This window comes from Phycodurus eques, chromosome 19, assembly GCF_024500275.1.
Source record: "Phycodurus eques isolate BA_2022a chromosome 19, UOR_Pequ_1.1, whole genome shotgun sequence".
Classification (NCBI taxonomy): domain Eukaryota; kingdom Metazoa; phylum Chordata; class Actinopteri; order Syngnathiformes; family Syngnathidae; genus Phycodurus; species Phycodurus eques.
Genome location: NC_084543.1, coordinates 7194697 through 7213535, shown reverse-complemented (window position 1 = coordinate 7213535; position 18839 = coordinate 7194697). Strand labels below are relative to the sequence as shown.

Here is an 18839-nt window from a genome sequence, read left to right as displayed (position 1 = left end):
ACGAGTCCACTTTATAGAAACGTTGCTCAAAACAGGCCTTTGTCGCTGAAAGTTGCTAAATGACAAATTAATGTAATGTAATGTTTAATCTATCGGCCTTCCTAAAAATACTCCAAACAAAAAGAAAGAAAAAAAAGGACTTGAAATTTGTTAATTGTGTGTGTTTATAAGAAGAAAATGTAAAATATAAAAACAATAAAAGAGAATGTAAAGAAATAGAACTTGTTTTATAAAGTATAATAAAGATGAAAATCACATACGCACACTGGAGAATTGGTGCGGTTTTAATTGGGTGTGGCCTAGTGAGTTACGTCAGGAGCTCTGACTCCAGCTCCGATTGGCCGTTTACCACAACGGTTTGTTCAGTGTGAACAACTTCTCCATGCTCCCTGCGAGTGTTTTCATTTGATATTTGTGCATTTGACTGTTTGTCTTGTTCGATAAACTGCTGAGTGCATCAGCGACTGTCGTGCACATTTTTATTTTCTCTTCAGTTGAGCATTGGTGCATCTGACGTTTGGCACTCAACAAAAAGCAACAAATTGACCAAGCGACAACTCCCAACTGGAAGCATTTGTAAGTCGGGGCCGTCGTAAATCAAGGTCCCACTGTATACTGTATATCGGCATCTACAGTATATTCGATTATTTTTTTAAACGTTTGAAGTATATTTAGAAAACAATCCACCAGATCAACACATGTCTGTAAAACTAATTAACTAAAATGTATTTGCATGACTGGCTTGATTTTTATCTGTAGTGAGTGCATGAGTAGTATCATTACTGAGAGATCAATATTTTTCATTGTCAATGCTATTATGCATGAATTTGTGAAAATTGAAACTAAACTAAATGTTTTTAAATGACCCCCCCCCCCCCCAAAAAAAAAAAACTCATAATGTACCTTTGCAATCAGACGATGAAAACAAAGTAATTGCTGGGGTTGTCTGAAAAGTGGTCAAATCTAGCAACAAAAGTGCGAAAAGGGCGTTAATTGCGGCTCCTACCGCGGTGCCTTCAAACACCCTCGGAGATATATGCTCTACAGCTGAAAACACTACCACCTTTCATTGATTGTAAGAAAAATAGCCTCAAAAAGCAAAGATGCACATATCTATAAGTTTGTGTCTTGTAGTTGTGCCACTGTTCACACGCATTTTTGTCCCATGAATTGAATGTGATTTTATTTTTTTTTCTAAATACTGTAGGAGAAAGTGTACCCTTACAGGCAGCTAAAAGTGAACTCTAACCATTACGTCAAGGAATTATTTCGCCACATAATTTATCGCTCGAAGTCCAACCATGTATTGAATCACATGACAAAAGGTCGAGCTAGCCAGGAGTCGAACCTAGAATCTTCTGATCCGTAGTCAGACGCGTTATCCATTGCGCCACTAGCCCGTTAGGGAATTCATCCCTCAGGAAGTAACAATAGAATGGAAAGCCTCGTCTCTGCCGCTAGAGGGAGCCAGATTGCTTTTAAAATCTGACACGATTGTCCTGTTTGTAATGTACAGTGGGCTGGTAAGTAAATGTAAATCATATATATTTATTTCTAGCAGCTAGTTTTTTTATTCTCAAGATATATCAAGCACATCATTTAATTTAATAACTATTGATTTTTTTTACATTACATATTAGTTAAATTTAATTAGTTTTTATACTTATCGCATCATGTATTTCTTCAAAAAAATACGGCAGTGCGTATATTTAATTTAATAATAGGGCTTTCTCTTAATTACTTGTATAAATTTATTATTTGTTGTTTTGTTATTTCTTTTTCATCCATCCATCCATTAATTTTCTGAACCCGCATCATAATGTGCTTTGTAGAATATATCTTGATACATTTCCAATATGAGGGTTGAATGTGGATATTAAAGTCTCAATTATTCACAGTTGTTTGTATATCCTGAAATACTGTAAAATATATTTTAATATAAAATAACCTGAAATCCAGCAGCCGCACAAACCACCGGAAAAGGGAGAGGGGGTAACGACCAATCAGTAGGAGAGGGACAACAGCCAATCAGAGTTGAGAAGGCCAGCGCCTCCGTGTTGCTGATTGGCTAAGAGCAGAAGCGGCTGTGAGTTGAGTCGAGTTGACTTGTTGACGCTTTCGTGTGTTTGTCTTCGTGTTAAGTGTCAAGAACAGCGACACCGAAGCAGAAAGAACACAACAAAGAAACCGGCGGCTTGTCCGGAAACACCCTCTACCAGAACAGGTTAGTGACGTTTGGAGCCCCTTTTAAACTAGCAGCAGAGTGGTCTCTAAAGTCAAAGCTGGCGGTCTCCAAGGGGACGGGGCAGCATTTGGTTTCCATGGTAGCAAGTCGTAAACTGGAGCTTTAACCTCTTTTCATTACAACAAAGCTTACAGGCTCACAAAACAGAGTGTGTGTGTGTGTGCGTGCGTGCGTGCGCGTATGAATGTGTGTGCGTGTGTGTGTGTGTGTGTGTGTGTGTGTGTGTGTGTGTGAGTGTGTGTGTGTGTGTGTGTGTGTGTGAGAGTGAGTGTGTGTGTGAGTGAGTGTGTGTGTGGTGTGTGTGAGAGAGAGAAATAGGTAAACTTATGTTTCTGGTAAATTGCTGGGAATGATTATTCATCAACTGTAGTTTGACACAGATGTTCAGTTTGATGGATTTTCACAGGATTCTAATGTTGATTTTTTCATGTGTCTGAAACAACTAATAAAAATGCATTTTGCACTGCCCAGAATAGCAGTTTACATAGTAGTTTTGTCAAGTTGAGACTGGTTTAAGGACATTCCCTTGAAATCAAACCCTACCAAGATAATCCCCCATGGAGAACTCCAAACGACTTTTTCAGTTCTAATTCTTAGGTGTGGAGTTCCACTATTTGTCTCGTTTTTTTTTTGGGGGGGGGGGGATCATTTAAAAACATTTAGTTTAGTTTCAATTTTCACAAATTCATGCATAATAGTTTGTGCTTGGGAACATATCTAGTCTATCTTTAAGGTTCTGACAACCATTGATGCCAATTGAGCACTTGTTGCTACATGGAATAGTTTTTCCCGTAAAAGGCTCTATAGAAACATTTTTTTTTCTCTCTCTAACTCGTGCACATTTTCCCTCTAAGCAGCAACTCAACTAAATTTTCTTTAGAGCGCTAAAAACCACAGCTGCAACGAAGTGCTGTACAAAAATCAAAATCGAACATAAATCTTACGACAATTGAACACACCAGAATTTTAAAAGAATTAAACTAACAAACTGAAGCATTTTGAACAAACTGGAGACGTTTGCGGGAGGACTGGCTGACTCCAAAGTGAAGTGCATTAAAGTCATCCAGCCGAGATGTGATGAAGTCATGGATTACTGTTTCAAAGTGCTGCTGTATATGAAAAGGTACCAAATGATGTTCTCTCTCACAGTCAGAAAATCACACGGCCTAGCTGCAAAAGTGTATTATGAGTTTCTACATTTACTTGACCCGTTTAAATTCTTCAATAACGAGATTAAAACAGTCGCCTTGACCTAGGAGTTTTTTGAGTGTTGTGCCATAGATTGGTCAATTTTTAAGCAAAAAAAAAAAGTTACAAAATAAATGTAAAAAAAGCAACCGTCACTGATGTACTGTCACCTGTTTATTGAATGGAACAGTCAACACACAAATACAAAATGAGAACACTCACAAGGAGCATGGAGAAGACGCTTGCACTGAACTAACTCTAAACGGCCAATCGGAGTTGGAGTCAGATCTCCTGACGTCACTCACCAGGCCACGCCCATTAAAGATATGCCAACGCTAGTGTGTGTGTGTGTCTTTTGGCTTAATTATACTTTATAAAACAAAAGTCCACAAATAAAAGTCCCAAGAGTTGCTTAAAATAATAAATATATTTCATTAATAGAGAAGGGAACATAAACAGTGGTTACATTTAATGGATTAGCATTTGCAAATTTAGTAGCCAAAATTTAACCCTATTAAGCGAATCGCCTGTGTTGTTTTTAAGATGTCGGTTGCCATGGCACCCTTTGTGTACTCTATGAAGCCGCCCTGTTTAGTTACTAAGTCATGAAGTGACTGACTTTGTACAAGACTTCTCTTTTATGATTGTTGTACATGTTAACAAATATTGAATAACTTTTTAAACTCATTTTCATATGCTTCAGCTACGCCGCTGCTCGAATTAAATGAAAATAAATTCAGCGATTAAGTTACTGTAATGCCCTCGCACGTGGGCAAAGAGAGCCGCAGTTGCTGATGCACTTTTGAGCCGCTCTTCGAATTGGATAAACCCACCAATACAAAATGAGGACACTCACAAGGACCTGCTGTAGGCCACAACTCACACCCAGACGCTCACACGTAGACTCCAGTTTGATTGAACACACGTCAGGATTAACATTCGTCATCTCTCCCGTCAAGTACGCAAAGATCTGATGTTTTCCGACACTTTCTAATTGCTCGCCAGATCCCAGCGATGCCCATCTGGACCGAGCTCGCCATGAAACATGACGCCTGCTTCTATTTCTCCTGGAGACTGTGGCTCAGGGCTTCATCTTGATGCAGTTTGGCATCCTCCCTGGTGCCAGCTCAGCCACGCAGGCGAAGGCAAGTTGCTGAGAAACACACACCACAAGGTCACTTGGATGCTGAAATAAATCAATCATCTATGAACATTTAAGTTGAAGCTGGAACATAAATCATTTCATCTTATTTTAATTACATTTATTTATTTTTAATTAGGTCTTACTATTATTATATATAGTATATACAGCTGAGTATACACTGAATTTAATAATGGTGCATTTTATTTTTTCAAATTTTAATCAAAATTTAATATAATTTATTTTGTCTTATTATTCTTAAAAACATAAGGTATTTCTTTTAATTTATTAGCTTATTCTAAAATACAGCAGTGCACATTTATTTAATAACTGTGCCTTTTCTTTATTTTTCACATTTTAGGTCAAGCTAAAATCAAACTGAATTTATTTAGTTCGCTGTGAGTGTTGAAGGTGCAGCGGTAACAAAAGACAGCAAATGTCATGACAGGCTGACTGGGCCAAAAGTGACGCTGAGGATTATCCGCATCATTGGATCCCAACACTGACACCTGGCACCCCGACCTGGCCCTCAGTGTACCTGCAATGCCCCCCAATGCCGCGCCGAGCCTCCATTAATGATCCACAGTAAGAACACCTCTCTTCATCGTTAACATTTCAGTGGGATCGTTGTAAAATTAGAAGTCATTCGTCCCTAAACACTTGGAATTTAATGTAGTCTCCATAATATTGCGGATGTACTTTTTGCAGTTTTAATGCACACAATTATGTAGTCAGACAGCTATTCATTAAACAATATCTGTGTATTATTGCACTTGTACAACTGCCTTACATCATACTGACAGCTCTCTCTAATACAGTATGTCGGTTACCTTACTTAGCTAAAGGTTCAGTAATACATATTGTTAAATGCCTCCTCTACCTAATTAATACTTCTCTGACAATGTCGAATACAAAACCCACCAGGCTCATATTCTGGCATGTAGAGTTTAATTTGTCACATTTGTGTGTTGAGGATGACTGTGCCATGTGGAGACAAGCAGCAGAACGAAGGACAAGCGGCAAACATCACCCTAACCCAAATCACATCAGGCTGCACACCAGGGAATGTCCACAAGAGGCGAAGCAGGTCAAAGAGGAGGTACTGCACCTCCTTAACGGATGCTGTCGTCCAGTGCATTCGGAAAGTATTTTCCCATATTTTATGGATGTACTCTATACCTTTACTATGATGAAAACTAAAGTTACCATGATGCAGCATGTTTTTGAAAAAGTTGGATATTTTCAGAAAAAGTTGTATTTTGGGGGGAAAGGTTGCATATTTACAAAAGAAAGGTGCATAATATATCTTTTTTAAAAGTTGTATATTTAAGAAAAGTTGTGTATATTTTTTAAGTCATCCATCCATTTTCTGAGCCGCTTCTCCTCACTCGGGTCGCGGGCGTGCTGAAGCCTATCCCAGCTATCATCGGGCAGGAGGCGGGGTACACCCTGAACTGGTTGCCAGCCAATCGCAGGGCACATAGGAACAAACAACCATTCGCACTCACAGTCATGCCTACGGGTAATTTAAAGTCTCCAATTCATGCATGTTTTTGGGATGTGGGAGGAAACCGGAGTGCCCGGAGAAAACCCACGCAGGCACGCGGAGATCATGCAAACTCCACACAGGCGGGGCCGGGAATTGGACCCGGGTCCTCAGAACTGTGAGGCTGACGCTCTAACCAGTCGTCCACTGTGCCGCCCTTTTTTTTATTTATTTTTTATTTTATTTTTTTTTAAGTCATATATTTAAAAAAAAAAAAAAAAAAAGGCATGTGGTTCTGAAGAAGTTATTTTCAATAAAATAAAACAACTACGAGATTCCATGTACATTAGGATTCAAATTCTTTGCCATTGAGGTGAGAATTGAGCTCAGGTACATCCTGTTTCCGCTGATCATCCTCAAGATGTTTCTACAGGTTAAATGCAGTTGACTGGACCTGTCCTTATAAGGTCCCACAGTTGAGAGCGCATGTTAGGGTACAAACTAAGCATGATGTCAAGGGAATTGTCTGTAGACCTCCGAGACAGGATTGTCTCCAGGAACAGATTTCATTGTCAATATGGCTTGCTGTACATGTGTAGAATTTTGATGAAATAAGGTTCATTTAATCCATTTCGGTTTAAGACTAACATAACAAATGTGGAAAAAGTGAGGTGTGAAAACTTTCTGGATGCAATGTACATGTCATAGTCGTCATACAGACGGGGAAGAGGCTGTTCTGTCCCTGTGTGTCTTTTCCTCTCTTCCAGATGAGTGTGCATCAATTTGACCAACTGCAAGTACGAAAGCGGTATGTTTAGAATACATCACACGGACAACTGAATACATCTTCTATACACGCTAATACACAGGTGTGTATTTTGTATGTCAGTGCGGCGCGCCGCTCGTCGCTACGGCCTTAAAGTGCAGACGGAAGGAGACGACTGGACGCTGATGTGGTCCGACTGCTCCGTGTCACTGGAGAGGGTGAAGGCCATGAAGCAGTACCAGGTAGTCTTGCCGGAAAGGTTTCGAAGGACCAAAGTCAAAATTTGCAATGGGTAATCCAGTGATTCCTTCCATGAAATTAGCTTCCATTTATTGCTACTATTTTAGGATGACGTTCATCGATTTAAAAAAAAATAAATAAATCAAGGTTGATATACCTAAGGTAGAAACCTCATGATGTCACAGCATTGCCTCATAGCTGTATAAACTGACAAGCCCTAGGGGACAAAACATTTGCAGCTTGGAAGCACACCTGGGGTCAAAAGCTTGCTACGATGTATTCATCAGCACTATAATCCTCATTTCAGATCCATGACATCTTTAAGAATTCCCTGCATCTATGTATTTTCTATCAGATCTATCCTCACTAGGGTCACAGGTAAAATGGAGTCTATTCCAGCTGACTTTGGGCGAGAGGCGGGGTACACCCTGGACTGGTTGCCAGCCCATCGCAACCCAGAATTCATTTCATTCGTTTATCACCAGTTCTGATAGAATTGTAGCTTCTAGTTGCAATGTCGTCCTCCAAAGAACCTTCGCCTGCGTTTGGTGCCTTCCAGAAGATCAATCATTTCCCCGGGATGATCGAGATCTGCCGCAAAGACACTCTGGCCAGGAACTTGAACCGCATGCTGAAGCTCTTCCCTAAAGACTACAACATCTTTCCCAGGACGTGGTGCCTTCCCGCAGAGTGCGTTTGTTTGTTATCTACACCGCAAAAGCAGCGCTTGTCTTGGAGGCACCTTAATTATTATGTTTCTTTTCCAGCTACTGCGACTTCCAAGCGTACACGCGCGTCAAAAAGCACGCCACCTTCATCTGCAAGCCCGACTCTGGCTGTCAAGGACGGGGCATCTTCATCACCAGGTCCAGTCGAGATATTCAGCCCGGAGAACACATGATCTCTCAGCTCTACATCACCAGGGTGGGTGCTCAACACATCAGAGGTGAGACTAAGTCGAAAACACTTAATCTGTCCCGTCTTGAATTCAGCCTCTGGTGATGGACGGCTTACAAGTTCGACTTGCGTATCTATGTGCTGGTGACGTCATGTGACCCGCTAAGGATCTTCCTGTTCAAGGAGGGGCTGGCCCGCTTCTGCACCACCATGTACACTGAACCAGCGCACAGCAACATGGTGAGGACAGAAGGCCTTAACTAGATCATTAATATCACCATTACACTGACACTATTGGTATTATCATGGCATTGCAGTGGTGGGCCAGCATAGCCTTCTCTGCTGGCCTAAACACTATCAGAAGTATTGACCTTCATTTATGAAGCTCATTCATCTAAATTGTAATATTGGTTCCATGAAACTGTATTTATTTATTCCCATCAGTCTATTCCAGTAGAGGGGAACGTGCATACTGCACACAGAAAGTCCAGAACTCAGATTTGAACCTCGAACCTTAGAACTATGACGCAGACGTGTTAACCTAAGTGTGGTTTCGTAACTTTCGGTTTCTCTTATCAGGACGAAGTGTGCATGCATCTTACCAACTACTCCATCAACAAGCACAAGGAAAACTTCATTCGTGATGACAACACGGGTAGCAAGCGGTGCGTTGCCATGGTAATGTGACGTAAAACACAAGAAAAGTTTTCATCAGTCCGGTTCTGGTTACTGCAGGAAGCTGACGACGCTCATCCGGCAGCTGGAGGCGGCCCGCGCCGACACGGCCAAGCTGTGGGGCGACATCGAGGACCTGATCATCAAGACGCTGATCGTTGTGCAGCCAGTCCTCAAGCACAACTACCGCACGTGCTTCCCCAACCACGCCGCCGCTAGCGTCTGCTTCGAGATTCTCGGCTTTGACGTCCTGCTGGATCACCGCCTACGGCCCTGGCTGCTCGAGGTACCGCCAGCACCTCTACACTCCCCCAAAAAATTTGTGAGTTTAATTTCCACATTGAACACTTTTGACCAGGGACATGTGCGTTCAAGTTGCAAATATTTTTTGGAGGTCTCAACTTTACTTTACACGAGAAACAACAGTGAGAGAGCTGTTTCCCAATGTTTAGAACCATGGTTTCACAAAATTTAAAGCTGCAGCTTTCTGTTTTGTGAAGTTCAACTAGGTTCTTGCTCAGTCCTACCTAATAATGCTAACATGTTTTTTGCTACCACTTGGCTGGACGACAACAAGCAAATACAACAATGTACCGCCATTGGATGAGCATGAGCTAATTTGTGTGATGTTGGCAGGTGAACCACTCGCCGAGTTTCACCACCGACTCGCAGCTGGACCGCGAGGTGAAGGACACTCTGCTGCTGGACACGCTGCTGCTCATCAACCTGAACGCCTGCAAAAGGAGCAGGATCACCAAGGAGGAGCGCAGGCTCTCCAAGGAGCGTCTACAGGAGAACCCGTCCAAAGCAGCAAGGTGAGACTCCTCTCAAATGCCCATGTTTTGTTTTATGCTCCTGAGTTTTTGATGTTAGAGGTGGGAGTAAGTCACATCCACTGAACAAAAATACTAGCAGCACACTTTTGTTTTTGTTCCCATTTGGCATGAGCTGAACTCAGCACAGTGAAACTGCACATTTTATATTGGCCTTTTATTGTGGGCGGCCTACGGCTGGAGCTTGCCGACTCAAGTCTGCTGTGACTCGAGTCCCCCTCCTCTGCTTTGTGTTTGATTTCGAAGGGCCGAGGAGCTGCGCCAGTCCCATGCGGCCTCGGCCCAGCAGATGGACATGTACGAGAGCAAACATCTAGGAGGCTTCAGGAGGATCTTCCCCAGAGAGGGCGGAGACAAGTACGACAAGTTTTTCACACAGGGAAGCACGCTGGTACAGGCCACGGAAGCTTCCAGAGCCCGACAGGAGTGTGCCAGGTACTTCCTATCCAAGAAATTGCCACCATCTGGGTGAAGTGCTGGGCCATATGGCCTTAAATTAAAATACAATTTTTGCCACAAAATCCAATTTCTGACAGCTGGGATAGGCTCGAGCACGCCCGCGACCCTAGTGAGGAGAAGCGGCTCAGAAAATGGATGGATGGATGGATGAATCCAATTTCTGATTTAAATAATGACAATGGCAATGTTCAAAAAAGGTTTTGCTCCTAGTTTTTTTTTTCTTTCCCCTTCTGGTATACGCGTCATTTCTCTTGTCCCTGGCATTCATTTTCTAATTTATTTTTCATTCAGATACAGTATCTCATAAAATAATTGGCTCCTTGATTTATCGTGAAACGTAAAATAAAATGTTTTACATATACTTTCAATATTTTAAAGTTGTATGATGGTTACCGTAATTTATTGTGTATAATGCGCATTTTTTCCCCCAAATAATTGTCAAAAGTCAATAGTGCAATACAGGCAAATGGGAAAAAAACTTTCACATTTTATAAATGTACACTTTCATTCTAAATATGCCACTGCCACCTAGTGGTTATAAAAAAGGTATAGCCTCTGTACATATGTACAGTTGTGCTCATAGGTTTACATACCCTGGCAGAATGTGTGAAATATAGTTTCCCATCCATGCATTTTCTGAGCCACTTTCTACTCACTAGGGTAGCGGGCATGGTGGAGCCCATCCCAGCCATCATGGGGCAGGAGGCGGGGTACACCCTGAACTGGCTGCCAGCCAATCGCAGGGCACATACAAGCAAAGCAACCGGTCGCACTCACATTCACACCTACGGGCAATTTAGAGTCGTCAATTAACCTGATCATCCCGAAAACATTAACCTGTTTTTGGGATGTGGGAGGAAACCGGAGTGCCCGGAGAAAACCCACGCAGGCACGGGGAGAACACGCAAAGTCCACACAGGCGGGGCCGGGGATTGAACCCGGGTCCTCGGAACTGTGAGGCAGACGCTCTAACCAGTCTTTTTTTTGTTTTGTTTTTTAATGTGACTGATGACTGAACAACAACCATGAATTTCTTTATGGTTATGTTTTGTTTAATGAGAATGCTTTTCTGAAATGCTTGACCGTTTAATTTGAATCCCATTAAAATAAAATTAAATGTGTTTCGACTGCTCCTTCATGTTTTCTTTAAAGAATTGTGCCCATCTTACAAATTCTGCCTGGATAATCAAACATATGAGTACAACTGTGTGTTTTCTACTTTACTAAATAAAATTAGGGCTGTGAATTTCAAAATAAGAGGAAGTAAATAAAAGTATTATGTGTTCAAATAAAGTGCTTAACTTCAGAATAATGCTTTGAGAAAAAACTAAAAAATACAGATAATACTTCATGTTTTGATCATATGGGTAGAATCAAAATCATGCATTGTAAAAATGCATTATACATAGGTAGAAGCGTTTTCCAGATTTTTTACTTTGGGGATGTGTATTATACATGGGTCCGCATTATACATGAGAAATTACAGTCATTCGGTATAACTAAATTAATTAAAACATGAAACGATGAAAATTATCAAAATAGTATTACTGCTGTAAATAATTGGTTTAGTATAATTTAATAAATTACAAATAAACTAAAAACCTGAAAGTAATTCTAAGTTAGACAATTAAAAAATGAGAATAATTGTTTATTTTTCTTTATAGAATTACTACAGTACATAATTGGTTAATTAAATAGGGTTAGGGTTAGAATATGAATATAGAATATGAATTATACTAAAATGATAATGAATTATTGTTTCTTTAATAAAAAAAAGTAATTGGTTGATTAAGAATGTGTAAATTAATTTTAAATAATAAAACTAAAACAATTAACAAACTATATTGCATAAATATTTTAAAAAATCTAAATGTGCCCCTTGAGCCCAAGTTAACCCCCCCCCTTCCTGCTTGCAGCTTGTAAAATATTTTCATATCCATTTATTTATTATTAGCAATATAAAAATATAAATTTAAAAAACGGGGGAAAGAACTTTCATTGAAAGTTTCCTAAAATAGTTAATTCACTTTTGGGTCATGACCATGTTCATGTTTTATCATCATCATATTGTATTCCAATTGAAATATTGTCAGAATTGAGGCTGATGTAGCACTTTGCTGTCCTTGGTAGGCAACAACTGCAGGAGCTGCGTGACAAGCAGCGGGACGTGACCGTCGTCCGGCATCGGGACACTCAGGGGGAAACGGCAGGGGAGCGCCCCCAACGTCCTAAACCTCGACCGGCACCACGCAAACCCCCCGTCACCCACCCGGTGAGGCCCTGAAGTCGCCGCGAGAGGGCGTCCTGACGCTCTTTTGTCCCAGGATGAATTGGTGGCCTCCTCTTTGACCCCACTGGCAGCATTCAAATGAGCCAGATGATGCTTGCACATTTTTAGTGCCGCCACATGCAAATGTACAGAGCCCCAGACATGACATTGGGGGGAGTGGGGGGAATTTAAATATGGCCATAATACAGATATAATGGGTACAAAGAATTATCATTTGAGGCTATGAAACATTTGCGAGCACAAAATTTAAAAAAATATGTATTTTGTCATTCCTGGATAGTTGAGTAAGCAAATGGACCACCACTACCTTCTCTAGATATTGTAAGGAGAAGAAATTTAAGCTTTCAGTTTCTAGCGAAGGTGCTCCATTTGTTCACCCAGAGTTGTGCATGGGAATGATGATAAACCCACAAATTAATATTTTGTGCGCATGTTATCCCTATTGCGTGGCCACAATTTTGTATTTTGGATGCAAGTTAGACCGATTTTGTGGCCTCAAATTAGAAACTTCTTGGCCACAAATTGCGAATATAAAACACACTCATTTGTGGCCGTGTGTATGAAATACTAATTTGTTATTTCGTGCACACACGGCCACTAATTAGTATCTTTGTGGCGACAAACTAAGCAAATGGAACGCACCTTCTCTAGAAACTGAGGAATAAGACATGGCCCGTTGCGAAGGTGCTCTCAATTTAAAATCGTGCACACCTTATACCTATTTCATAGCCAAAATTAGCATATTGTGGCCACAGTTTTGTCTTTCGTGGCAGCAATTTAGTATTTTGTGCACACATTATTATACGTATTTCTGATACTGAATTGTGGCCACAATTTAGTATTTCATGACCAGAAATTATTTTGAGCAATTGTTTACTCAATTTGTTCACGGGAACAATATTCAACGTACAAATGCAATTTAACAAATATTCCATGTCAGGTCACGACAAGCCACCTACTTGTGCAGTGATTATTGCTGATATATGTGCAACTCTGCTCATAAAAACAAATTTGTTTAGCTCCTCAAGCCTCCCGCTGCAGTCAAAACCTGTGAGCTGGAAGATGGGAATGATGAAGAGGAGGAAGAGGAGCGGGTCAAGGCGCTGATCCAAAGGAAGAAGCTGCTGCTGGACCTGGGCCTGGTCCAGCACATCCGCCAGCTGCTGCAGCTGGAGGGTCATGAAGACGACGGGCCTCGCCAGCAGGGGCCGCCGGCCGCCGGGAGGCTTTTAACGGTGACTGATTTGTCCGTGAACGCCTCGCCAAAACGTCAACGTTGACTAACCTTGACTTTTCTCTGCAGCTGGACACTTTGACGCCCATTTCTAAAAAAAGCAAGATGTCGGCCTGCATTCTGACATCCAGACAGGTGCGTGACTGACAGAAAAAGAGAGAAAAAGAATTTAATAGTTTATTTAAATGCATGGAATACATATTTTGTGTATGTTCACACACACATTATTTTGAGTCCCTAAAATCTAAAGCCTTTATTATAATACATAGTCTTTTGTGCATGTTCACACACAGGCATTATTTTAATCAGAAAAAAGTATATATATATATATATATATATATATATATTTTTTTTTAATTTACATTTTTTTTTTTTAAATTATTATTATTATTTTTATCTAAGTTTAATGTGGGCAATAAAACATTTTTATGTTATTGTGTACTGTGAAATTTTGTGTTAATTGATTTTAGTAAGATGTATAGATGGGTATTAATAATTTATGTACAACCAAGAGAGTGTACATAAATACAAAGAGCAGCATTGAGGAGGTATTAAAATAAATTTGATTGTCATCCAAAAAATAAATTAAATAATGGTTAAGATGCTGTATGTTAGTGTATGTAAGTAAATATCGTCTAATTATGTTAAAGTAATGTTTGTATAATGAGTGCAAAGTGGGAAGTATAACATTGACAGTGATATACAATATGATACATTAAATATATATACTGCTATAACATATGCATAATTGTTCTTTTCTACACACTGAAATGAATTGTATATGTAATCATATTCCCATTCTCCTGCCAGTTTTGAGTGCAAATTGAGAGGTAAAAATATGGATATTATTATAGTGTACGGGACTTACATTCATATGCATAAGATTGAGTGTAGATATGTAACATTTTCAGCGTTGCAATGTCCAGGAAGTATGTATCTCATGCTGCTCATCTTAAAAAATATATATATTTTTTTGTTTTTTTTTTAGTGTGGCAGGCAGGCCGTATGTGGCCCACTGGCCGTAGGTTACCCATCACCCCCCCGCCCCCCTCCCAACCCCGTTCTTAAATGTGCTCATAAATCTGCATTATAGCGCCACCTGTGGTTTGGGCGTGGCTTTCAGAGCTTGCAAATGTTTCCCTTGGTTTGGTTTCGAAATGCATGTGTGTGCATGTGCAGGATTATTTACGCCGCTGAAATGGAACTTTAAATTGTGTCCTTTGAAAGAAAAGAATACTTTCACAGTTGTTTCTTCACCTGGATAATGTGTTTCTATCAGATTGATCCTCAAACCACAAAAAAAAACAATATTCTCTTTGCATTTTATATTTCCCTTGGGCAGCTCCACCAAAAATCAATAGTTTTTCAAATGTGAGTCTTATACCCACTGGTTAAGATGTATTTTTTTTAAGGAAATACAGACCTCCGAATTTTGTAGCTATTGTATTCGTTGTATTCTTGTATTATTCAATTGATGTTTTTTTTCCCAATACATAGTATTATTGCAGAAAATATATAGGGCTACAGGTGTCGAATATTTTTAGAATTGAGGCTTCTAACGATTATTCCATCTATAAAAATGTACTTTGCATCATTTCTTACCCCGATGACTGTGAATGAAATGATTAATGTTGTTTATTTGGTATAAAATATCACACAGGAGGGAGTGATGTTGTACTCGCCATCCTTTTTGAAACTTGAGAGCTACTTCCTGGGTACTGATAAATGCGAAGGGCTACTATAACTTCTGAAGCTGCTTCAGGTTCAACGACATGTCAGTTACAGGTTATTCATACTGTGGCTGTAAAAAAAAAAAATATATATATATATATATATATATATATATATATTCACATGAGTTCAAACTATAATTTTTATCCATCATTTGATTTTAATTCAGTTACTGGTTTGGTCCGTAACACGTCAGCAAATCTGGAAAAATGTCGATCGTTGCTTTCCAAAGTAAAAGCAGATGTTGGCAAATATCTGATTTTGATTCAACATCAACATAATCAGTTTGCTTTCATGGAGGACTACAGAAATCGGAGGACTACAGAAATCGGTGAAGATTTAACTTCACAGTTAAAGCCGACGAGCAATGGCGCTAAACAATCGATGATCAAAATAGTTGTCTATGAATTTGATAATTGATTAGTTTGATTAATCAATTAACTCTTGCACATGTAAAATACATATTACCATAGTTCCGATCTTCATTGAGTTCTGTAATAGCAAAACATCCCAAATGGATGAGCTGGCATCATGGCCCTTAAAACTGTTTACTTGCCTTCTTAATGTGTATGTATCGTGCACCTTGACTTACGAGTGCTGCAACTTTTGAGTTAGGAGCCGTCGCTTGGTCGATTTTATTTACTATTTTTTTGCTCTGTGTTGAAACAAAGCGGGCACAACTCAGGTAGGGCAAAGAGAACCACCGTCACCGATGCACTTTCAGCTGTTTATTGAACAGGAACAGGACAATACACACACAAATATACTGCTGAGAGTACATAAGTATACTTTATAAAACCAGTTTATTTCTTTAGGTCACAGAATGAATAAACTGTTAAGATAGCACCGGGCCACTGATTGGTTGAAACAAGTAAAGATCGCACTGGGCTACTGATTGGTCGAGTTGAATCTGAGGAATAAAATTGAAGTGTGTTCCGTGGTCCCTGCAGAGCTCGCTGAGGCCTTCGAGCGCACTCAGGAATTTCCACGCTCCAGGCTGCCTGCAGCTCGAGACAGAAGGCCGCCACAAAGTTGAAGGCAAAGGATGGACCGTCGGTGCTGAGAGGGTCCCGGGGCCAGGTAAGCACCTGAGGGACTTCCTGCACTGTGAGGAATATTCAGAGGTGGCAAAAGTACTCACACTCTGTACGTAAGTCTTGTTGTATGCTTAGACAGACTCTGGTTAAAAGTACAAGGAGGTTACAGGTACAGACTGTGCAAAAGTAAATATCTATATTTATTGTTCATTATATGCAATACAGTACCCATTTTGATAACAAAAAAAACCACACACAAAATAGAAAACTTACATAGCGCTCCTATATGCGAGAAGAAGAAAAGAATCACATTAGGGGTTCATTGCCGTTTGTTTTTGTTTTAGAAAGGTGATTGTTCTATGGTTCCAGGATTCAGTGTACCACGATGAAGTTATTTAGATAATATGTTACTATTAATATCTAAGAACCATTAAGTTCTCATGGTACTATTTAAAACCATTGGATAATAGTTGGTTTTAGAACCACTAAGGATGAGTATCCTGCTCTAAATAGTACGGTCCGACCGATCTGGATTTTATTTTATTTTATTTTATTTTATTTATTTATTTAATTTTTTAAGACGGCTGCTGATTCCAGTATTTGGCAGAGTAAAATTTCGATAAGTGATTTATCGGCCGATTCATTTAAAAAAAATGAAATAACTTGTTTTTGGGTCCCTTAACGCTTACACTAATAAGTAGATGAATTAACGACAGAACATTTGACTGTTTTACAATACTGTATCTTTTAGTATTTGTTTCAACTTTACAACAGAGAAAAACTGGCAGAAATCGGCCGATTATTTGCACATTTTTGCCGATTTAAAAAACATTTAGTTTAAATATCATTATCTTATGTTGTGATGTGTTAATATATTTTTAAAAATTTAAATTAAGTAGATTTTTGCTGATTGACCGATTAATCGATCAGGTGCTACTTAATTCCCAAAGGCCGAAGAACTGCATTTGGTTACTATGTAGAGCCTTTATTTTTTTTATAATGGAAGCTAAATTCTGACAGGATAATCAGGACTCAACTGACAACATGTCCTGCACCAGCAAAACAAAAACATAAAAATGCCAAATAAGATTGAAAAAAAAATAATAATAATTCCCCAAATAGTAAGTTTAGAACATCAGAAGCTGCTGTTGTTTTAGGCTGACACAAGACATAACACATTTGGCATGATTCTCTGATATAAACCCATGGATGGGGAATATCTTGTTTCTCTGAATCTGTTATCATAGTCATTATTGGGTTTACGTTTAGAATATTTTAATCAAGATCTCAACCAGGGTTAACTTTACCTCTCTCTCTGCCTGCTTTTTTTATTTTTTTTATTTGTTTTAAGTTAAAAGCTATAGCCAATTTTGACAAAAGTACATCTTTTAAAATGGTAAAAGTAAAAATGTTGTCAGAAAAATAGTTAATACCTTCAAAAATACTTAAGAACAGTCATGCAGTTTTTGTGCTGTTTGCGTCCCTTGTACTGGGAATATCTCTCCATGACGCTTCCCTGCTTGTGTACTCGTATTTGCAGGCCCCGCGCGCTTGCCAAACGTCAGCAGGCTCCCTGACCGGCGGGCCCGTGAAGGCGGCGTCCCCCTCGTCAAGAGGGTCCCCAAAGGACGTAGTCCCTCCACACAACGTGACCCCGCAGACCTGCAGGGTCTCCTGGTCACCTCCACGCGCCCCCCTTTGCTCCGGAGACCTCGCCTCGCCCGATGGCCCCTTCAGCGGGGCCAAGGACCCTGAACCGGGGCTCCCCACACCAGCCGCTGTTCACAATTTCCAGCAGCAAAACTGTGAAAGTAGAAAAGCACTGCAAGGAGATTTTATTCATTTCTACCTGATCTGTTTACTTTTTTTTTTTTTTGTCTATGAATTCAACTGTGTGTGCCAACTTGAACATAAACAGACCTCCTCAGGGCATCAACTTCTCACTGGGACTATCATTTCCTAATTAATTCAAATGAACTCTTCAGTCATTATTGGAGGAATTGACATTCAATGGCCTTTTACTACTAAATTTAATTACAAAAATGAATTGTTTATGGGACATCCTCGTCAAGGGTATTTTTAATTCAAGAACCTGCAAGAATGCAATAAAATTAACCTTTAGAAATGTTAAAAAAAAAAGACATTTTATATTTAAAGCAATTTTCAGCTGATGTATCATATTGCCTTTTTTTTTTTTTTACTGTGACCTTTTTGTATTAAATGAAAATGCACGTGGCAGCATTTTGTCAGAGGCCATAAAACTTTACAACATTTGTCAGCTGCTTTGTTTGCACTCTGAAAATAAACACGACAAATTGCCCACAACAACAACACGTCAACGTTTTGGTGGCTCAAAAATAGATTTGAGTGTATTTTAAAATAATGAGACGCTGAAGATTAGGACCAAGAAAATGATTGTAAAAATATATACTAAATATTCCATCTTAAAACGAAATTGTTTTATTAAAATGTATTCTTCTGTGTAAGACAATAAGAGTGTCTGTATTTTGACTCATGATAAGGAAACGAAAAAATAAGGATGTTTCTCTGTGAAAATAAACCCCGAAATATGGCATAAAAAAAATTCGAATGGCATTTGAATCTGTAGAAATGTTAT

General features: G+C 39.5%; 1 protein-coding gene and 1 non-coding gene across 2 annotated transcripts; one reads left to right on the top strand and one right to left on the bottom strand.

Annotated features, from left to right (window-relative positions):
• Positions 1 to 1327: 1327 nt before the first annotated feature.
• Positions 1328 to 1400, bottom strand: trnar-acg (transfer RNA arginine (anticodon ACG)). Its single transcript has one exon. It is a non-coding gene; the product is annotated as a tRNA-Arg (tRNA).
• Positions 1401 to 4952: 3552 nt separating this feature from the next.
• ttll6 (tubulin tyrosine ligase-like family, member 6) lies at positions 4953 to 18065 on the top strand. The gene is given in 17 exon segments (XM_061705486.1): positions 4953 to 5159; positions 5548 to 5673; positions 6828 to 6868; positions 6950 to 7068; positions 7626 to 7756; positions 7834 to 7990; positions 8059 to 8076; positions 8078 to 8203; positions 8543 to 8628; positions 8699 to 8924; positions 9275 to 9453; positions 9718 to 9906; positions 12061 to 12202; positions 13240 to 13455; positions 13524 to 13589; positions 16136 to 16265; positions 17763 to 18065. Coding segments are annotated over 14 exon segments (1938 nt in total). The 5' UTR covers positions 4953 to 5159; positions 5548 to 5673; positions 6828 to 6868; positions 6950 to 7011; the 3' UTR covers positions 17978 to 18065.
• Positions 18066 to 18839: the final 774 nt, after the last annotated feature.